Source organism: Microtus pennsylvanicus, chromosome 4 (genome assembly GCF_037038515.1).
Source record: "Microtus pennsylvanicus isolate mMicPen1 chromosome 4, mMicPen1.hap1, whole genome shotgun sequence".
Taxonomy (NCBI): domain Eukaryota; kingdom Metazoa; phylum Chordata; class Mammalia; order Rodentia; family Cricetidae; genus Microtus; species Microtus pennsylvanicus.
In genome coordinates this window covers 113,049,241-113,067,382 of record NC_134582.1, presented here as the reverse complement: position 1 = coordinate 113,067,382, position 18,142 = coordinate 113,049,241, and the positions used below count along the sequence as shown (strand labels likewise).

The 18,142-nt window shown below is 41.4% G+C and overlaps 1 protein-coding gene across 11 annotated transcripts in view; it reads right to left on the bottom strand.

Annotated features, from left to right (window-relative positions):
- Hecw1 (HECT, C2 and WW domain containing E3 ubiquitin protein ligase 1) overlaps positions 1–18,142 on the bottom strand; it is a 237,636-nt gene that overhangs the window by 51,217 nt on the left and 168,277 nt on the right. For 4 of the 11 annotated variants that reach the window (XM_075970169.1, XM_075970170.1, XM_075970171.1 and 1 more), the window contains 4 exons: positions 13,004–13,146; positions 9,384–9,484; positions 6,600–7,928; positions 2,238–2,339 (listed from right to left, as the gene is read on the bottom strand). In XM_075970169.1, the coding sequence (XP_075826284.1) occupies positions 2,238–2,339; positions 6,600–7,928; positions 9,384–9,484; positions 13,004–13,146 (1,675 nt within the window). The remainder of the gene's footprint in view (positions 1–2,237; positions 2,340–6,599; positions 7,929–9,383; positions 9,485–13,003; positions 13,147–18,142) is intronic. The other 7 variants (XM_075970178.1, XM_075970177.1, XM_075970179.1 and 4 more) reach the window with 3 other exon arrangements.

Here is an 18,142-nt window from a genome sequence, read left to right as displayed (position 1 = left end):
TTCTTAATTCTTATCTTTCTCTCATTTCCATACCCAATGTGTCACCAAGGTTGTCTTCAAAATATATGTTCAGATATATTAACAATTCCCTGGTGCCACCCTGATCCAAATCACCCATGATTTTAATCTTGGTCACTGCAATAACCTTATGTTGTATCTTCTATCCTTCCTCCTCATTTTATTCCCTGCACATCAACCAAGGTCAAAATACAGGTCAGAAATACCACTACCCCGCTCAAACGCTGTTGTGTTCCATTTATTCAGGGCAAAAGCCAAACCTCTCCAATTGTTCTCAACCTGTGGGTCATGTTGCCTTTGACAAACCTCTATCTCCAAAAATATCTATGCGACTATTCATAAAAGTAGCAGAGTTACAGTTATGAAGTAGCAATGAAAATAATTTTATGGTTGGGGGTTCCCACAGGATGAAGAACTGTATTAAAGGGTCACAGCATTAGGAAGGTTGAGAACCACTGCAGCTATGGTTGGGGACCCCCACAGGATGAGGAGCTGTATGGAAAGTTGGGAACCACTGTAGCGGTCTCCAAAGCCTCAGGGGATGGTTGTGTATGGTTTCCCTTGCTTTGTTATCTACATTTCTCTCTCTCTTTCCTGAGGCTTCAGAGGCATTGGCTTTATTCTTCACACCCATCATCAGGTCTCCACTTGGGGCTCTGCAGCTGCTCTGGCTGCTCCCTTCGTCTGAACAGCTTTCCCTCAGCAATATTATGAGCAGCTCTGCTACCTCATCCATTACTGCCCTCTTAGGGAAGCTTGCTTAGACTTCTGGATCTAAAATAGCAAACCAGTTGTCTACTACACATGAAAAGACCCCTTATCTTCTTCTATTTAAATTTTTTCCACTGCATTTATTACAGTTAAGACTACTCCTATGTATTGTTTTATTGTTCACTGTCTACTTCCCAGATGAGCATAGAGATGCTCCATGAGGGCTGGAATCACTATCTATTTTGCTTACCTAAAACAGCACCAATTACACAGTATTCAGCAAATACTTGACGAATGAATGACTATCAGTAATGAAGTAATTCATGTCCTGTTTGAGATTGCCTAGCAAAATCCTATTGTCAGAATTCATTGGCAAATTTTCTAATATTTTCATTGCTATATGAACAAAGAATTAAAACCTACACAGTCTATTTAGTTGTTGAGAATGGTTTATATTAGGTAGTTATTTTGAGGTGGTTTTATGTTAAATTATTTATAATTTAACTATGTATAACTAGTTATGTTACTGCATGGATTGGGGATACATATGTAGAGAGGATTTTGTGTGTGTATGTGTGTGTGAGAAAGAGGCTGTTTCTTGGAAGTAACATGTTATATATACATTTTTCAAAAAATAATATATGAAACATGATGGGTTTTTACTGTTTTTAAGTCATATCATAAATCAGTATATAAATGAAGAAAGAAATCAAGCACCAATAGTTAAAGAAGATAACGTTTGGCTTGGCCTCTGAGAAATAAATGTGTCAATGCTTTAAGCTAGGGTATCTACTAAAGACATTTGTGATTTCCTCACTGCTAACGTATGACTGAATAGGGAGAAGTGTAGTATTCATGCAAAATGCAACATGTGAGAATTTTATTCTCACAAATAATAAAACATATTATTTTTAATATGATTAAATGATTTTCCTAAACTCAAATGACTATCTAAAGAATTATTAGTACAGGACGGCTACTAGGTGAAATGACATTGAATTCTACCCTAAAAGTAAGAGTTTTCCTGCAAATGCCTAAGAACTACAACAGACATTTGGAGTTTCTGATCCTTCGATGCGAGTGTTAATTTGGAAAGTACAGTTTCTTAAAACACTATGGGTCGCAGCTGTCCTAGTCTATGGAGACACTGGTGGATAATGGATTCACTGGGAAAAAAATACCTTCTATTTCCAACTGAAAATTTTACATCGGTAAATTTAGGACTGAAAAGTTACAAAGACCAGTCAGGTCTTGTAAAGAAACATAGTCTATCTTTTTCTTCTTCCTCAGAAACGTAGGGACTTCAACAACATTTGCTTGTCTCTTTAATACCATATATGGAAAGCGCTTGCTCAAAAGCATGTTTAGAATAGGTGTGTACTGGTGTTTAATAACAGTGCTAAGTATGGAACTTGGAAAGAGTTTTGGATGCTTGCATATGAGTTCACACTGACCTGTTCAGACTTCATGGGAAGAGTTAAGGCATAGATTTGAAAACTAAAGCTTACTTGGTGGAAGAGGCTCATCGATTGTTGGGTAGTGATGATGTTCAGGCCTCAAGGAAGGAAGCTGGCTTATTGGCTGGGAATTATGGAGTATAGGACATTCACCTATGAACAAGATAGTCAAGACATTCATATTCATTGCTATGGCAATGTTATAAAAAACATGATTGTAAAACAAAGATCACTACAAGAAAAACAAATAAAATGGGCAATATTTTTGCTTTTGTGCCATTTTACTATAACCATACCAATCATGACACAAATTAGTAAAGAAAGAAAGAGAAGGAAGAAGAGCAGGAGGAAAGAATAGAAAGAGAAAGAGGAAGAGAAAAATGGAGAGCAAAAAAGAGAAGAAAAAAACCTAAATATGTTTTGACTTTTGGTCTATGACACATAGACCAATACATGGGACCAGAGTCTGTTTCTGAAATTACTTTAATTGTCTTGGTTAAAAGGTGACATCAGAAAGAAACCCAAGGGAAAACTTAAAGAGCCTTATTTCAGTCCGGTAAAGGAGACAGGCTTGTTTGAAGGGAGTGAAGGATTTATAAGGTCTCACAAAAGCTTTGTTGGATTATGGGAAACACACCTTGTCATATGGATATGAGGGGTCCATAATTAAAACAACAGAAGAGTATCAAATGACAGTTTTTCAGACTTAAAGGAGTCTGGAACTCTTAGATAGTGCTGTTCCAAGATGGATCAAGGAACTGATAGTCCAAGGATGTAAATTCCTATAAAGGGAACTTAGAAGATGAGATGGGCAGTCAAACAGGTCATGGGAAATCATGGCTATTCCAGATTACACGGAGGAGGAATTAAAAGCAGAGGAGCTCTAGAAAGAGGAATAAACAATAGACAAAGGCAGTAGATAAAAGGCAAGAAGACTGATATAAGAAAATTTGAAACAGAGAAGTGGGAGGGACAGAAGAAAAAAGACATACAGAGAAATTATAGAAATAAACTTATCTATAGACTTAATGACTCATGTTATTATATACATTGCTTATATTGTTGTCACTACAGATTTGTGATTAACCAAAAAAATTCTGGAACAGTGTTTCTGTTTCAATATCTACTGAGGTGTGCAGATTGACCATGTAAGTAGTACTAAATGATTCTCTCAGTCTCTGGAGATCCTGAAGGGCCCCAAACACAGACAGCCCCATCCAGCTCTATACTGCTTTCCTCCTGCTGCATACAGTGCTCACACCCCCTAACCAGAAGACAAAAAGACATTCGTCTTTCCTTTTCCTTCCAGGACTAGTATAGATAGTATGTATTCTATTAACCTTTGGGTCAAATGGAGAGAAAGTAAATGTCACGGTCAAGACCTTTGAGGGATCCCAAATAGTGAACATGTTCCAGGAGATCCAGAGGGGAAATATAATTTTCCCCACTACTGTTCTATAGAAACAATGGAGAATAAATTAGTAGAAAGATGTTAGGGTGGGCTTATTTTAGTAGCTTAATTCCAAGAGATAACTAACAACTAAAAATAAAAATGCCCTCAGAACAAAAGGCCGTTCTCGATATTAAAAATACATTTTCCCTGGGTATTTCCACCATTACTAAAATCCTTTGGATCTTTGAAGGCACCAGTAGAAACAAGGAAGGTGCTCCTCATGTCAGCAGAGCACTCATGGTGGACAAGTGGCTATTCCAAACACAGGTGCTGTGTATGAGTAGATACGGCACTTACATGTGTTTCCATAAGTGTTTGGGGTTAGAAAGTTGGAAAAGAAAACAATGGTACAGCTGTTACATCATCAGCTGCCGTACTTTGAATTTTGTTTCTTAAAAAAAAAAAACCCTTACCTCATTGTAATTCATTCGATCAAACATGTTAATCACTCCCCCAAATTTGTGGAAATGTAATACTGTTGCTGGTTGAAAGCACACCCCACTTACTTGTGAGCCCCAAGACACGGCAATGATGTAACCGACCCATGGCTGCTGACTGAATGAAACAAGCAAGTTCTATACTAGAGACCAGCTTCACATAATTGCCTTCGCTTCAAAGAAAGTGCTCAGAATGTCCAAGAAGGGATAATATTTCTCAACTAAAAATAAGGGAGGGTCTTTAAATTTATTCTTATTATAACCAGCATGGTCAAACTGTAGAAGAGACGGGCGTGAAAGAGGCTTCCTATAAAGAGGCTGAGTCTGCCAAGACTGTTGACGATTTAGAATTTCAGTGATGGGAAATGGTGGATTGTTACAGGCACAAAGCTGAATTACAATTCATCTGGGGATATTTTCACCTACGGAACAGTCATTCTTTACCCTGATTCTGTGTTAGAGCTAACATCTGGTCACTAATAGATAAAGCCTAACAACCAGACAGATGAAAAAAATCAAAACACTTTTAAAATGAATAGACATGACCAAACTCTAGTTTTGTACCAATCAAAGGGCTGTGTCATCACACAGCATCTAAGGCCTATAGCTGAGGCTTCTCCACTGGGCTGCAACCACCTAGTCACCGTTTCTACCAATGCATTCTTAAAGTGTCATTATTTATGGCTATCTTTAGTTTGTTTCTACAGAAACTTCATGCAACTGCTTTGGAACCTAGAATTTAAGGTAACTAAAACTGTGTTTTTAGGCCTTGGTCCCTTATATTTGGCTCCAGAATAAACTAATTCTTATTGCCTTTGAATTGAAAGCTGCGTATTTGTTTCAGCAGAAGCTACCAGAATACTATTTGATGCAAAGTGATTAGTATTTAATTGAATGAAAGTTTCCTTGACTAACATGGTAAGGATAGATTCAAAGGGTGTGTCTTCTTGTACAACGTAAACAATTAGCTTTCTTGCTTATCTGCCTGAAAAGAACTCTCATTAGGAAAGAGGCAGAGTCCTTACTCTTTCATATCATTTAACTCTTCCAATTAATTCCTTGAGGTCAATGCTACAATTCTACCCACTTGGCACACTAGGAAGCCAAGATACAGAGCTGTTAGGTAGTCTGTGAGGATGTGGCATGATGTACTTGCCTCCCAGGGCTTGAGCTCATGACTATGTGACTCTGTTCCTTTCACTTAGCTGTAAGTTTTTTGAAAACTATTTTAAGTTGAGTTTTAAGCACAAGTTTTAGAGAAGGAAAAGAAACAAAACTTAGGTAAGGGATGTTGGTTTAATAGGTATCAGTTTGGATTCATGTGGAACGAGCATTCATTGTAAAACCAAAGGTGGCAGCCTTTGGATTAGCATCTTATTTGAAACATGAGAATTTATGCATTTGCATCATAACTGGACTGGCAGAAATGGAGATTCTCCAGAAAGACACTTGCACCTCCCAATCTGACTAACAGACCATTGCAACAATGGACACAAGGAATCAGAATTTCCCTAGGAATCTCATGTTAGAAGGAAAAGGCTGAGTTCCGTTGCTAGTCAGAGAGAAAGCCTGTGTCTCAGAGGTTTCAGACAGGTCTCACAACTAGTCAGACCTTCCTGGAGACAGTGTTGGTGATGGGTGACCCAGATGACAATGGGCAGGACTAACCCTTAGCATCAACTACTTAGTTAGGCACAACTCTTAACCCAAACTTTAGGTCAAAGCCCCAGGCATGGACCTGATGTATACCCCTGAAACTTCTAGCTTTCTTTTCCAGTGTGACAACCTCATTTTTCTGCCTTTTGCTATTCATGGTGTCTTTAGTTAGTGGAGCCTAGCTTGTTAGGGACGTCAGAGCCCAGACTCAGACCCAAGTGACTCTGGTAGATAATGCTGTTCTTCCTTTCCAGTAACTAAAATAGCCCAACAAAACAACAAAATCAACTATTATATCAGGAATTTGGCTAGCAGAAAAAAGAAAAAGATAAGTGGTCTACCCATGTATAGAGTTGGCCCATTTTGGCCAATACCAGTGCTTTTGGACAAATGGGAGGAGTGGCCCCCAGAGCTATCAGAATGTGCGCGGGGGGGGGGGGGGTGATATCCATGTTGTTCATCCATTACCCATGTCTATCACTGATCTTCAATGTGTTTTAGGAAGTCTATATTTGCCACCTAATACTGAAGATAAACATATCTTCCATCCTTTGCTGTTTATACCATTTTTTTTGCTGTTTATACTAGTTTTACCCCTGTGGTGGCTGTTAAGACCAGGAAGCTAACTCACACCAACCAGCTCTAGTCATTAGTCAAAACAAGAAGAAGCATAGACACAAGTAGGTAGCCATTCACGTCCTACTCGCTATGTTTCTTGGTGTGAATTTGAGACATGTTGTAGCAGAAATGCTCACACCTAGACAGCTTCATTAATATGCGAATACACTGAGCCCTCCACCTCCATATGGGGAGACTCGTGTCGTATCATGGTGGTCCTAGTCTCACTGATCTGGTTTGCAGTCTAACCTTCTCTCCTATTGCTGGGACCTGCCATGGGGGACTCCAGACCTTCAGTAGTTCTTGCTGCATTCCCAGCAGGGGCAGCCAGTTCGTCCTGCCACGGCCCAGCCCCATTTGTAGACTCGGGATCTAGCTCTGGGCTTTGCACTGAGTCCGGTACGGACTCGAATGCACTGTTTTCCTCCTCCTCATCCTCTTGCGAAGAGAAGACTGTGCTCTCAGAGATCTTGGCGCTATCCACAGAGGAGAAGCGCGTGTGGCTGGCAAAGCGGTTGTTGCCATTGTAGCAGGAGCTGCTGTAGCAGGAGCTGCTGTAGCAGGAGCTGCTGTAGCAGGACGTGCTGTAGCACGAGGGGCTGCAGCACGAGGCATCACAGCCCTCGCAACTGTGGTCCGCTCCTTGCTGGGGGCTGGAGTCACTCTCACTCCCCGTGCTGGGGTGTGCGTCGCCATCCTGGCCAGCACCGAGGCTTTTGGATAAAGTGGAGAAGAGGCCCCCAGCGCCATCAGAGGGCGCCATACACAATGTAGCCCCCTCATTCTCGCCATCTTCCATGGATTGCGGGTCAGCAGCTATTGTATCCACCTCGCTGAGTCCATCTTTTTCAGAGGACTCCTTGAGGGTAATTTCCTCCTCCAAGCCATCCTCCTCCTCCGTGGTGCTCCCTCTCTGAGCCGAAGGCATGCTGTGCAGCAGGGTGTGAATGCGGATGTAGTGTGTCCTTGGGGTCTCAGGCTCTCCACAGGCAGAGGCAATCACTGTCTCAAGCTCAGATACAGGTAGGGAACATGGTCTGCTTTTCTTTTTCACCGAGGCCCTAAGCTGCAGTCCAGGCTCTCCTTGCTCCAGGGCAGAAACCTCCTCTTCCTCCTCTTCCTCCTCCTGGCCTTTCTCCTGCATCTCCTCTTTTCGGGCTCCATCTGCCTGCATTGCGCCCTCTTCTGCCCCGCTACTTTCTGGCAACAGGGATGGTGGCAAATTCTCATCCAGGTCAAGTCCCTCTGCCACTTCTTCTGCACTCAGAGTGGGTGGGGCGTCGTGTTGCTCTGGGTCTTGAATCTCTCCAGCCTCTGTGGGTTCTTCCGAGATGTTGCCAGCATCCTCAGTCTCCATAGGACCTGCAGCTTCCTCAACAGGCCTGGCGTGCTCCTGGTTTTGGTTCCCTGAGCTGTTCATTCCATTCTCTTCACTTGCTGACTCTGGCTTCAAGTTCTCCGAGTGTTCTGGAACGTCCCCAGGAGGTTCCCCATTGCTGCTTTCCACCACACTGTTCATGATGCTGTCCTGGGTTTCCGCTGACTCAGGCTCGGCACTCAGAGAGATCTCTTCATCATCTGTGGGCAAGAAGAAAACTGTGTCATTTTTTTTTTCCAAAAGAGCAAGGGGAGCTAGTACTCTGGGTAGGCATATATAAACCATGGCAAAGGGGCTCTCATATAAGATACTGGAGATGAGTGGATGAGGGCTTCTTACTCTCTAGATCACTACTGGAAAATTCTGTAATGAGTGCTCTTCATGTCAATGACATTTTCAGCAAGGCTACTCTTTTACAATTCTCTTTCAAGCGACTGCAAAGAAATTTTTAAATATCCCAAACCTGGATTTACCCTCACCTCAGAGATCAACAACGCTTGTCACATACTGTGACTTTCAGAGGTGAGGATGGCAAGAGTGTTTATAATTCCTTAACAACTTTAGGCAAGTTGACCGCTCTTGCTCAAAACATTTCCCATGGCTCATCCTCAAGATGCTAGAATAGCTAAGCCAGGCTCTTACGCTTCAACGGAGAAGAAAAAGTTTGAACTGCGTTCATGGTCATCTGCAGCATTTAACAATAGGAAACGAAGGTTTCCGACTGGACCACCTTTCAGGGAGAAGCAACCACTGCTTAACTTTCCCTGACTTGGTGGGAAACACATGTCAGATTGGTATTCTGCTTCAAATGCATTAGTGCAATTCCCGTTTTAAGAAAATTATCTCTCTGCTAAAACATACGGCAGTGTTTCTGCACACCCTGAAGGGTCAGTCTTAGAACAGCAAAGGTTGGATCCGACAGAGTAAAGCAAGTGTCTTCCTACAACCTGACTGTGTACTGGGGCTTAGGGATTGGATGGCCATAAACTTCAGCTCTGTGTTTTCAGAGGCTTCGCCAGCTTTAATAGTAACTCACATTTGGTTCAAGATGACTGCACGTTTCTTGGCATGGTTTATATTTAGTATGGGTGTGTGGGAAAAGAGAAAAAGGAGAATTAAAAGGCTTCATCTCATCATCTTGTTTGGAAATAAGGTTTGGTATGGAAAACTGAATAAAAGATGGTTCTGAAAATTTCGTTTTCCCTGTAACACTGTAAAAAGTCACTGTATAATGTAGCTCCTCAACAATATGTCACTCTTCAGCAAGTAGCCAATCTATAAGGAGTTAGTAGGTAGGAAGGGATGCGACACATTCAACCATCCTTCCATGCATTCATTTGTTCGTGGATAGAGTGATTACATTGCTTTTTAGCATCTCCTCTGTGAGACGCTGTTTTGTATCACATTGTTGACCTTTACGCTACTGTGTAACCATCTATCTTTGGGTGATGGGAGTTAGGGGGAACCTTTTCACCAAGGAGCTAGCAAAGCTGGCTTCTAAAATCAGTCGCTGGCTTCTGGGACACAGATGGAGATGAGAGAGCTACAAAGCCTATGCCACACTCGGGGAACACTATGGTTATCTGCGCTTTAGAGAGAAGAACCACGCTGGAGCACTAGCCTTGAACACGACATGAAGATCATGCTGGAAGTACCTGCATGGATGGAGGATGTGATCTCAAATCGGAACTGCAGCTGTCCACTCACATGGTCAGTTGGAAGCCTGCGGCCAAGTGTGTAGCTGACCACCCTATCCCTAGAAGGAAATAAGCACCATCACAGATTTTGCAATAGCCTATCCTGCTAAAGACCACACAGTGTGCTTTCTCCACCAGCTGCTGCTACAAGCAAGCTCAGAGGAACTACTGACAGGAAGCGAGGGGCTCTCTGGGGACCTATGCTACTGCCTTAAGGTACATATGTGGGGTGAAGTACAAGGAAATTCTTATCAAATATTCTAACTCAAGGGTCATAAAACTACAGTTCATATCTAGTCATCACTTTTTTATTTTGGTATGGTCATAAGCTTTATTTTAAAGATTTGGTGGGAAATACTTAAAGAAGAGTAAATTGTGTGAAATTCAAATTTAAGTATCTGTTTTATTGGAACACAGCCATGCTTATGAGATTACACATTACCTATGTCACAGTGGAAGGACTGAATAGTTTAGACAGAGACTGTGTGACCTGTAAATCCTAAAATATCACCCCTTTTTACAGACTAAATTCGACAATATGTGTTGTACAGAAGGCGAGAGGACAAAAATCGCAAATGTTTTTGCTTGATCTTCCTTGGACATTGCCATTTTCAAATACGCCCCTGGCAATGAAGGTGCCAGAATATGTGAGAGGGAATATATGCAATGTATAAGAATAGATTCCATGAAAGTTCCTGGAGAGCCTGTGCTGGGCTATGGGACACCACCTGCTACAGGATGGAGCGAAAACAAGACTTGTATTCACTGACCTTTGGTTTCCAGAGGCACCAAGTATGGAGACGCTTATTGACTACTCTGGATTCTGGTGCCATACTCATTCAAAGTCATTTTTGAATTGCTGAAAAATAATCCATCCAGGGAGGAATCAATCTGAGGCTGTAATGGTATTTTTTCCCCACAGGCAATACAGTTTTTATTAAAAAGCAGTTTCTTGCTACCTTGGTCAAATGAGGGAAAGTACTTCTTTGGGAGGTCCAGGGACAAACAAAGATGTATTTCATAGCTGATTGTTTGCTCCTTATTCAATCCACTGATTCATTTGTGATATTCAAATAAAAATGCGAGTTACTGGATGTCAGTATTAAATGATTTCTTAGCAAAAATTGACATTATGAAACAAATAAAATAGCCCAATGATCCATTAATTTAATATCTTCCTTGATAAAGCATGGCATAGTGTTTATTTTCAGAACTCATATTTCATAGTTAAAACATTATATGGAGATATAATAGGATGAACCATAATGCTCTGTCAATTTAGAAAGAGGGGGATATTGGTTATTATTTTGAAGTATGCCCACTATGATTGTAAGAAATACTTTCTGAATCTAAGTCGATAGAAATGAGAGCTGAAGATGATCATTTGGTGACATGGCAATCAAGTTCACTGTGTTCTGCACTCACTTCCCAAGATTTCCTCTCTTTCCTTCCAACCACTCAGAGACCTCAGAAAGTGGTTCCTGAGGCCCTGCCATAGAAGAAGGTGCTGAAGCTGACCTTTGCGTCCTATACGCTGAAGCCTATATGTACCCCACAGAACCTGCCTGTAACAGCTTACAACTAACTGGAGACTAAGGAGAGGCCAGTAAATAAGGACCCAGATAGTCAGCGACACTCTCAGAGTGAAGATCGGAGTTGAGTTTAGAGACCAAAAGACAACCGAAAGGTAGTGCTACAGTTTAAGGAATGGAGAGAGAACTGGAAATGGTGTGTGTGTGTGTGTGTGTGTGTGTGTGTGTGTACTCTGGGGTTGTACCATGGCTCAAGCCAAATGACAACTGACTGCTTCATGGCCATCGTCCAGCAATTTCTTCCTTCTTATGCTGGACATATCTCTAATGGGCAGCTTTTACAGGAGTGGTCTCTAAAGGTGATGGATGCTGCAGGCCTGGGAAGAGAAGGTGGAGTGGCCAGAATAAGTGGAGGAGTAGGAGCTGGAATAGGCTAAGTGTATCATCCTATCACAGGTGGTGGGGAGTAATACCACCAAGGCTTATTGTTGACTGCACTCATCTACGCTGCCCCTTCCTCTAAGGGGGAAGAACACTAGGAAAACCAAACTAACCTTGCTCAGGTTAGGGCAAACCCCTTCTACCTCAATTGCTTTTTTTTTTTCCTACCTGGGTATACATTCTTCCACAATACAAGGCTGGCATTGCAGGTCAATACTTAAAAACAACCTTGGTGTAGGGAAGCGGCCGAGTCCTCTCTGTTGCTGTAACGAGCCAGAGAGTTCAGCCAGCAGGAAGTAGCTGAGTATGTGTTAGGCAGCGGTGGGCTCACCGCTGGAGTATCAGAAGTCTTACCAAACCTCTTTTGCTGTCTTGCATCATACCTGGCAGAGCATTAGCAGTGTGAGGGTAGGAGAGGAGTGGAAAGTACAGCAATAGCAAACTAGGCCATCAGCTGCAGGAGGAGGGAGGCAAGTGTGTGTCTAACCTTGACTTATCCCTCACAGGTTTCTCCTTACGTGGAGAAACGATAATGCTTAAGAAGTGTTACGAGAACCAAATGAAAAAGACCAAGGTCATGAGGAACACCATTCCCTCTCAAGCCCTACTATGTGCCAGTGATAATATTAGGCAGTTTACACCAGGGTGTTGTTTGTTCAATTTTCACAAACCTGAATGGGTAGTGGAAACATAGTCTGACATGTGGCAATGACTCCGTATATGTCAACTTCCTTTGGTTTGAGAATTAAGGCATCCTTATGATCACACAACTACACACATGCTGTCAGGTACTAAACAAACTCCTAGAGAACTTCATATTAAAATATCCAAAAAGTCTGCATAGTATTTTTCAGTCTTTTGATATTACGCTGTGAGACATAACATATTAATAATATGCTTATAGCCAAAGACCCATGCTAATATTTTTAAATGTAGTGCTATTAGCTAAGGAAATACACATTATAAAAGAGGTGATCTGATCATAGTTCGTTTTAATAAAAACTACGAGTGAATATGAGTGCAAAATATGTAAAACACAAAAGCATATTCTTATATACGATTGACTTCTGCAACCAACATAATTGCTGCCATTCCCTGAAAATGCATGCTTTTAAAATTTCATCTAGAATTTCTTGCAAATAGCATATTTTGAGAAATTCTACCTAAGAAGCATAGCACTTCGTCTGGGTATGAAAATGCAGTGTGTGGCTAAATTCTACATACAAGACAGGTGAAGGAATGAAATATTTTCTATAGCAAAGGCAAACTTTAAACTTCTATTTATGTAGGAAAATGTATTTTTCAATACTGTCTTATGATTTTCTATACTCTATAATATGTTTTGCACAAATTGCACATGACTAAGAAGAAGGGGAATGATTTAACTGAATATCATGGCTCAGGAAATGATATTGGTGGGAGAGACCCAGGAACTGGAAACCATTTTAGTTTGTGATTCCCTAAGACTTTATAATGGCAACTCACAAGCCATCCTGAAGGTGGCCTATGAGTGGAAGGGCGTGGCCTATGAGCGGAGGGGCGTGGCCTATGAGTGGAAGGGCGTGGCCTATGGGTGGAAGCATAGCCATCTCAGTCACAGTTTACCCTATGGCGTGTCTCTCCAGCAGCCTCTGAACCGGCATTGACAGCTTTCCCAAGAAACGCTTGATGATGGGACGGCTCTTGGCAAACTTGTCCTTCACTTCAATTTCCAGCACATCAGTTGGCAGAGACACGAAACTGAAATGCTGCAATGAGAAACCATATCACATTAACTAACCGAGAGGTTCGAGGGCTGGTAATTCCCGATTCCTGCGCCTTGGCCTTAGTGACGCTGTGAGACCTGTTTGTTAATAAAGGAAGGCTGACAACTATATTCTCCCTTAGATATTAAAAAAGGCATCAAGAAAGGAGTGAGAAACACGTGAGACTGAAACTTGAAGGTAGGATAAAAAGCTGTGAAACACTATCTTCTAGACTCGATACAACCATTACCTCACAACAATCGTGGTTACCTTCACTAAGCCAATGTATCAGCAATCAGTCATGGAAGTGGGAGGGACTTGAAGGACTACACCCTTCACTACTGAAGTCTGGCTATTGGTAGAATCTGAGAGAGGGAGGGTTATTGTTTTTTGTTTTACATCCCATCCTGATCACATCAGGCTGCATGGATGGCTCCCATGGTCAGGACAATGGGCCTTGTTAAGCCCAGTGAGTAACAAGGACAACACCCAGCCTCTTCCACCCCAAATCAACAGGCATGAAAGTGGAGAGATCTGTGAGGAGAAAAGGGGCTGGACTTGGGTAGCAGGCAGATAATAAAGAGTAGGGATTAAGAAGGGTCAAATGCACTGGGCACATGTGTGGAATTGTATAAGATGGAAATTTGATTCGATAGGAAGTAGAGTTAATCTTTTATATTCAGATAAAATCAGCACAAGTTGAATAAAAAACACTTACCAGACTCTCATACATTTGATTAAATTACCATTAGAAATGGGAGCGACAGGCAAGAGACTTGCCTTGGTGGGGGGGAACACAGAAGGAGATTTAAGGAGAGAGAGGAGGGATAATGTAGACTAAAGAGACATAAGAATTTTATTTCTTTATTTTTACTAAAATTACATGTATTTTACTTTTTATTTGGTGGCGCACACCTTTAATCCCAGCACTCGGGAGGCAGAGGCAGGCGGATCTCTGTGAGTTGGAGGCCAGTCTGGTCTACAAAGCTAGTTCCAGGATAGGCATCAAAGCTACACAGAGAAACCCTGTCTTGAAGGAGAGAGGGGGGGTTATATATCACTATCATGTCTCATCTCTCCTCCCACCAACTCTCCCCAATTCCTTATGGCCTATCTTAAATACACACACACACACACACACACACACACACACACACACACACGAAATGCTTTAACCAAAGCTACACCACTTGGGGTGATAATACTTTCCCCCAAATTAATAGACTACATAATTAAAACACCAGTGCCTGGTATGGGAAAACTTCAGGCCTCATCAAAGAAGCTTGCCTGTGCAGTAGACAGAGACCATTGCTGAAAGCCTCAACTGGTCAAATGCCAATAACAACTGAACATGGGGTGTACAGGCCCAGTTGATAATCTACAACACAGCCCTTATATATTAAAGTTCAGGGAATATTGATGAAGAGGAGCTGAAAAGATTTTAAGGGTCCTTTTATATGCGAGAGGAAAACCGCTACTATGAAATCTCCAAAGCATGATTGCCAAAAACACAAAATGATGCTAACAGTTGATTTTCCAAAGTGGGTGGGGGGAATCTTATAAGGTTCCACACTTGGATGAAGAGAACTGGTCAACAAGATGAAGAGGTGAGGCAAGCCATCAATGTGGATCATGATCATTTGGGAGGCTCTGAGTCCTAAGTACTGTTGAATAAAAAACCAAATTGGGCATCACAGATTATAAATACCCCAAAGTCAAATGGTGATAATCATATAATCAAAATATAAGTGGTCCTGATTTATCAGAAATTCTATCTCTAATACAAACACAAAGTGTAAACTTTAGAGTTGTGCCAGCATGATCCAGTGAAACAGAACTAGTCAGTTATAAACAAATTAATGTAAATAACTCTGCCTGCCTCTAGAAAAAGAAAGTCCCCTTTATCCACACTAGCATGTCTATTGTCCTTTATATGTCTTTAGGCAGTTATGTTGGTGAGACTTTTAGGTATAGCTTCTGAAACTGCTGTGAGAAACCATCTTACAGCATACTCCCGTTTCCCTGGCTCTTCCCACCGTTTCTTCTGCAATGACCCTTGAGCCTCAGGATTGGGAATAGAATTGTAGATGTACCCCTTGGGACTGGGTTCCATGACTCAGCATTTTGATCAGTTGTGTTTTTCTGTAATGGTCTCTGTCTGTTGTGATATAGGAGGGTTTGGAGGGGAGAAAAGGGAAGGGGGAAATAGCATAATGGTATTACAATATTAAAGAACAAAATAACTTTTTAAAAATGATTGTATATGTCAGTCAGTCATGAAAAAATATCAGAATCCTTCTGTGCATATACTTTATGATTTAGGCTCTAACTGAAGCTTCGGAGTTTAATTTATCGTTTAAATTGTAGCCCTCCATAGTGCAATGCATACTTTTCTATGGCAATAAGTTTTAATTTTCCTAAATGGATATGGTTTTATTTTTGATATCATATAAAGATAGTATCATAGAATAAAGTCTTGACTGGTTGTTGCAGAAGAAATAGCGGATCCAATATTGCTTTGATATAACTAAGACATCAGTGTGAAGGTGATATTATAATCCAGAAGGTGAAATGGCTGTGGGGAATTTCAGAGACATCCCATGCTGGCCAGATTTTTGTCAACTTGAAACAAGCGAGAGTCATGTGAGAGGAGGGAACATAGATTGTGAAAATGTTTCCATACGATTTGGCTATAGACAGGTCTATAAGGTATTTTCTTAAATAGTGATCGATGCGGGAGGGCCCAGTCCATTGCGGGTGGTGCCACCCAGGGTTAGTGGTCGTGGGTGCTATAAAAAAGCCGACTGAGCAAAGAAGGTAAGCAGTACCCCTCCATGATCTCTGTTTCAGTTCCAGCTTCCAGGTTCCAGCCTTGAGTTCCTTCTCTGACTTAGGGGATGGACTGTGGCCTGAGAGATGATAACTGGAATAAACTCTTTACTCTCCAAGTTGATTTTGATCATGGTGTTTAATCATAGCAGTGGAAACCCTAACTAAGACATATTCATGTTCAATATGACTTAGAAAGTATTTTCTGAGGTGTTTATGGGTATGAGAAAATATGACTCTAGACTGAGAAGGCAGTATTATCATCTGTTTATAACCACTCATAAATGTGTGGAAGCCAGAAAAATAATTTTTCTTGTTTTATAAGCTCTAGCACTTTATGAAATTAGTTCTTTGAGAATCTCGTAGAACATACGTTGAACATGCACATCTCCCTTCGCCCACTACTGTCAGAAACACTCCCTCCCCTAAGTTTGTGTCTTCTTTCTTGCAACTATCAAGTCCAATTTGTGCACCCAATGTGTCTTGGATGTGTGGCCTTCTGCAGGAATGTAGCCAAATTACCATGAACTACACTGTTAAGGAAAACCAGTTCTTCAGTGGCTATCAGTAGAAAATAGGTCCTCAAATAGGGGTTGAACTTCATTCCAACCTCCCTGCCTATTCCAGGATTTGATCTGGCCGTATTTTGCACAGTACTTGTGTATACTATGAGCTAGTTCATATGTGCAGATGTCCTGCATATCTGTCTGGAAGATGCTATTTCCTTGTGCTCATCCATTGCCTCTTGTGCTCTTCCTGCCTCCTCTTCCACAAAACCCTGAGTCTGGGGGAAAGGGTGTGATGTAGATGTACTATTGGGAACTGAGAATTCCACAGTCTCTATCCCTGGGCTCCAGCATCATGTGGGACTCTGCATAAGTCACCTTGTACAACAGATAGAAACTTCTCTGGATGAGGGTGAAAGACGCATCAATCTGTGGGCACACGGGCTTGTCACTAGGAGTTTATACACTACTATATAATACTGTGTCCATTTAGCAGAATAATAGCATCAGGTTCTTCACGGGGGCTCTGACTAGCTTGTCTAGCCACAGGCTCTTGTCCTGATAATGGTGCCAGGTGTGGGCTTCGTCCTGTGGGATGGGACTTAAATCCAATCAGAAAGTTGTGGGCTTCTTCCATTATCTTCATGTCATTTTGCTCCAGTGAGTGTGTCTTGCCAGCCTAGTCATTATTTTAGCTCACAGGGCTCACAGCTGGTTGAGATTGGTGGTTACCTTTCGTGTCTGGTAGGATGCATATCACCTACCAGAACTGTGAAAGCTAGACCATAGGGATGAAGCTTCCAGGCCAGCACCTGCTTGATTCCTCCATGATCAGTGACTGGAGGACTTTCAGCAATGGTGTCTTATTCTCAACTTTTATAAGGTAACCAATAGCATTGTCAATAACCTGTAAAGCTAGGGCATCTATGGGGCCTCACTAGCCAACAACTCCAAAAGAGGTAACTCATTCCTGGAACTGGATTTTTAATTTGTTAGCCTATGGTGTTATAGTACAAATGCTTTTTAACCACACACACACACACACACACACACACACACACACACACACACACACACACTCTATCATCTATCTATCTATCTATCTATCTATCTATCTATCTATCTATCTATCTATCTATCTTCTTCATCATCATCTATCACCTATCAATCTCCTTCCTTCCTTCCTTCCTTCCTTCCTTCCTTCCTTCCTTCCTTCCTTTCCCTTTCTTCTTTCTTTCTTTCTTTCTTTCTTCTTTCTTTCTTTCTTCTGCTTATCACCTACCTGCCTATCAATCTATACATCTGGCTTAAGTGGTAAACCTATCTATAGCCCTTTGATGAACCTCCACACAGATTTCCATAATGACTGTACCAGTTTGCATTCTTATCAGCAGCAAATAAAGGTGTTCCCCCCCCCCACACACATACGTTAGCATTTGCTGTCATTTGATCTTAGCCATGATGACTGAGGTAAAGTGGGATTGGATTAATCTTCATTTCCCTGGTGGCTTAGGATGCTGAATGTTTTAAAAATGTTTCTTAGTTATTTGCATTTCATTTTTTGAGAACTCTATTTAGTTCTATGTTCCATTTTGGAATTAGGTTGTTTGGTACTTTTTCTTTTCTTTTTTTGTATATTCTAGATACTAACCATCTGTGAGATA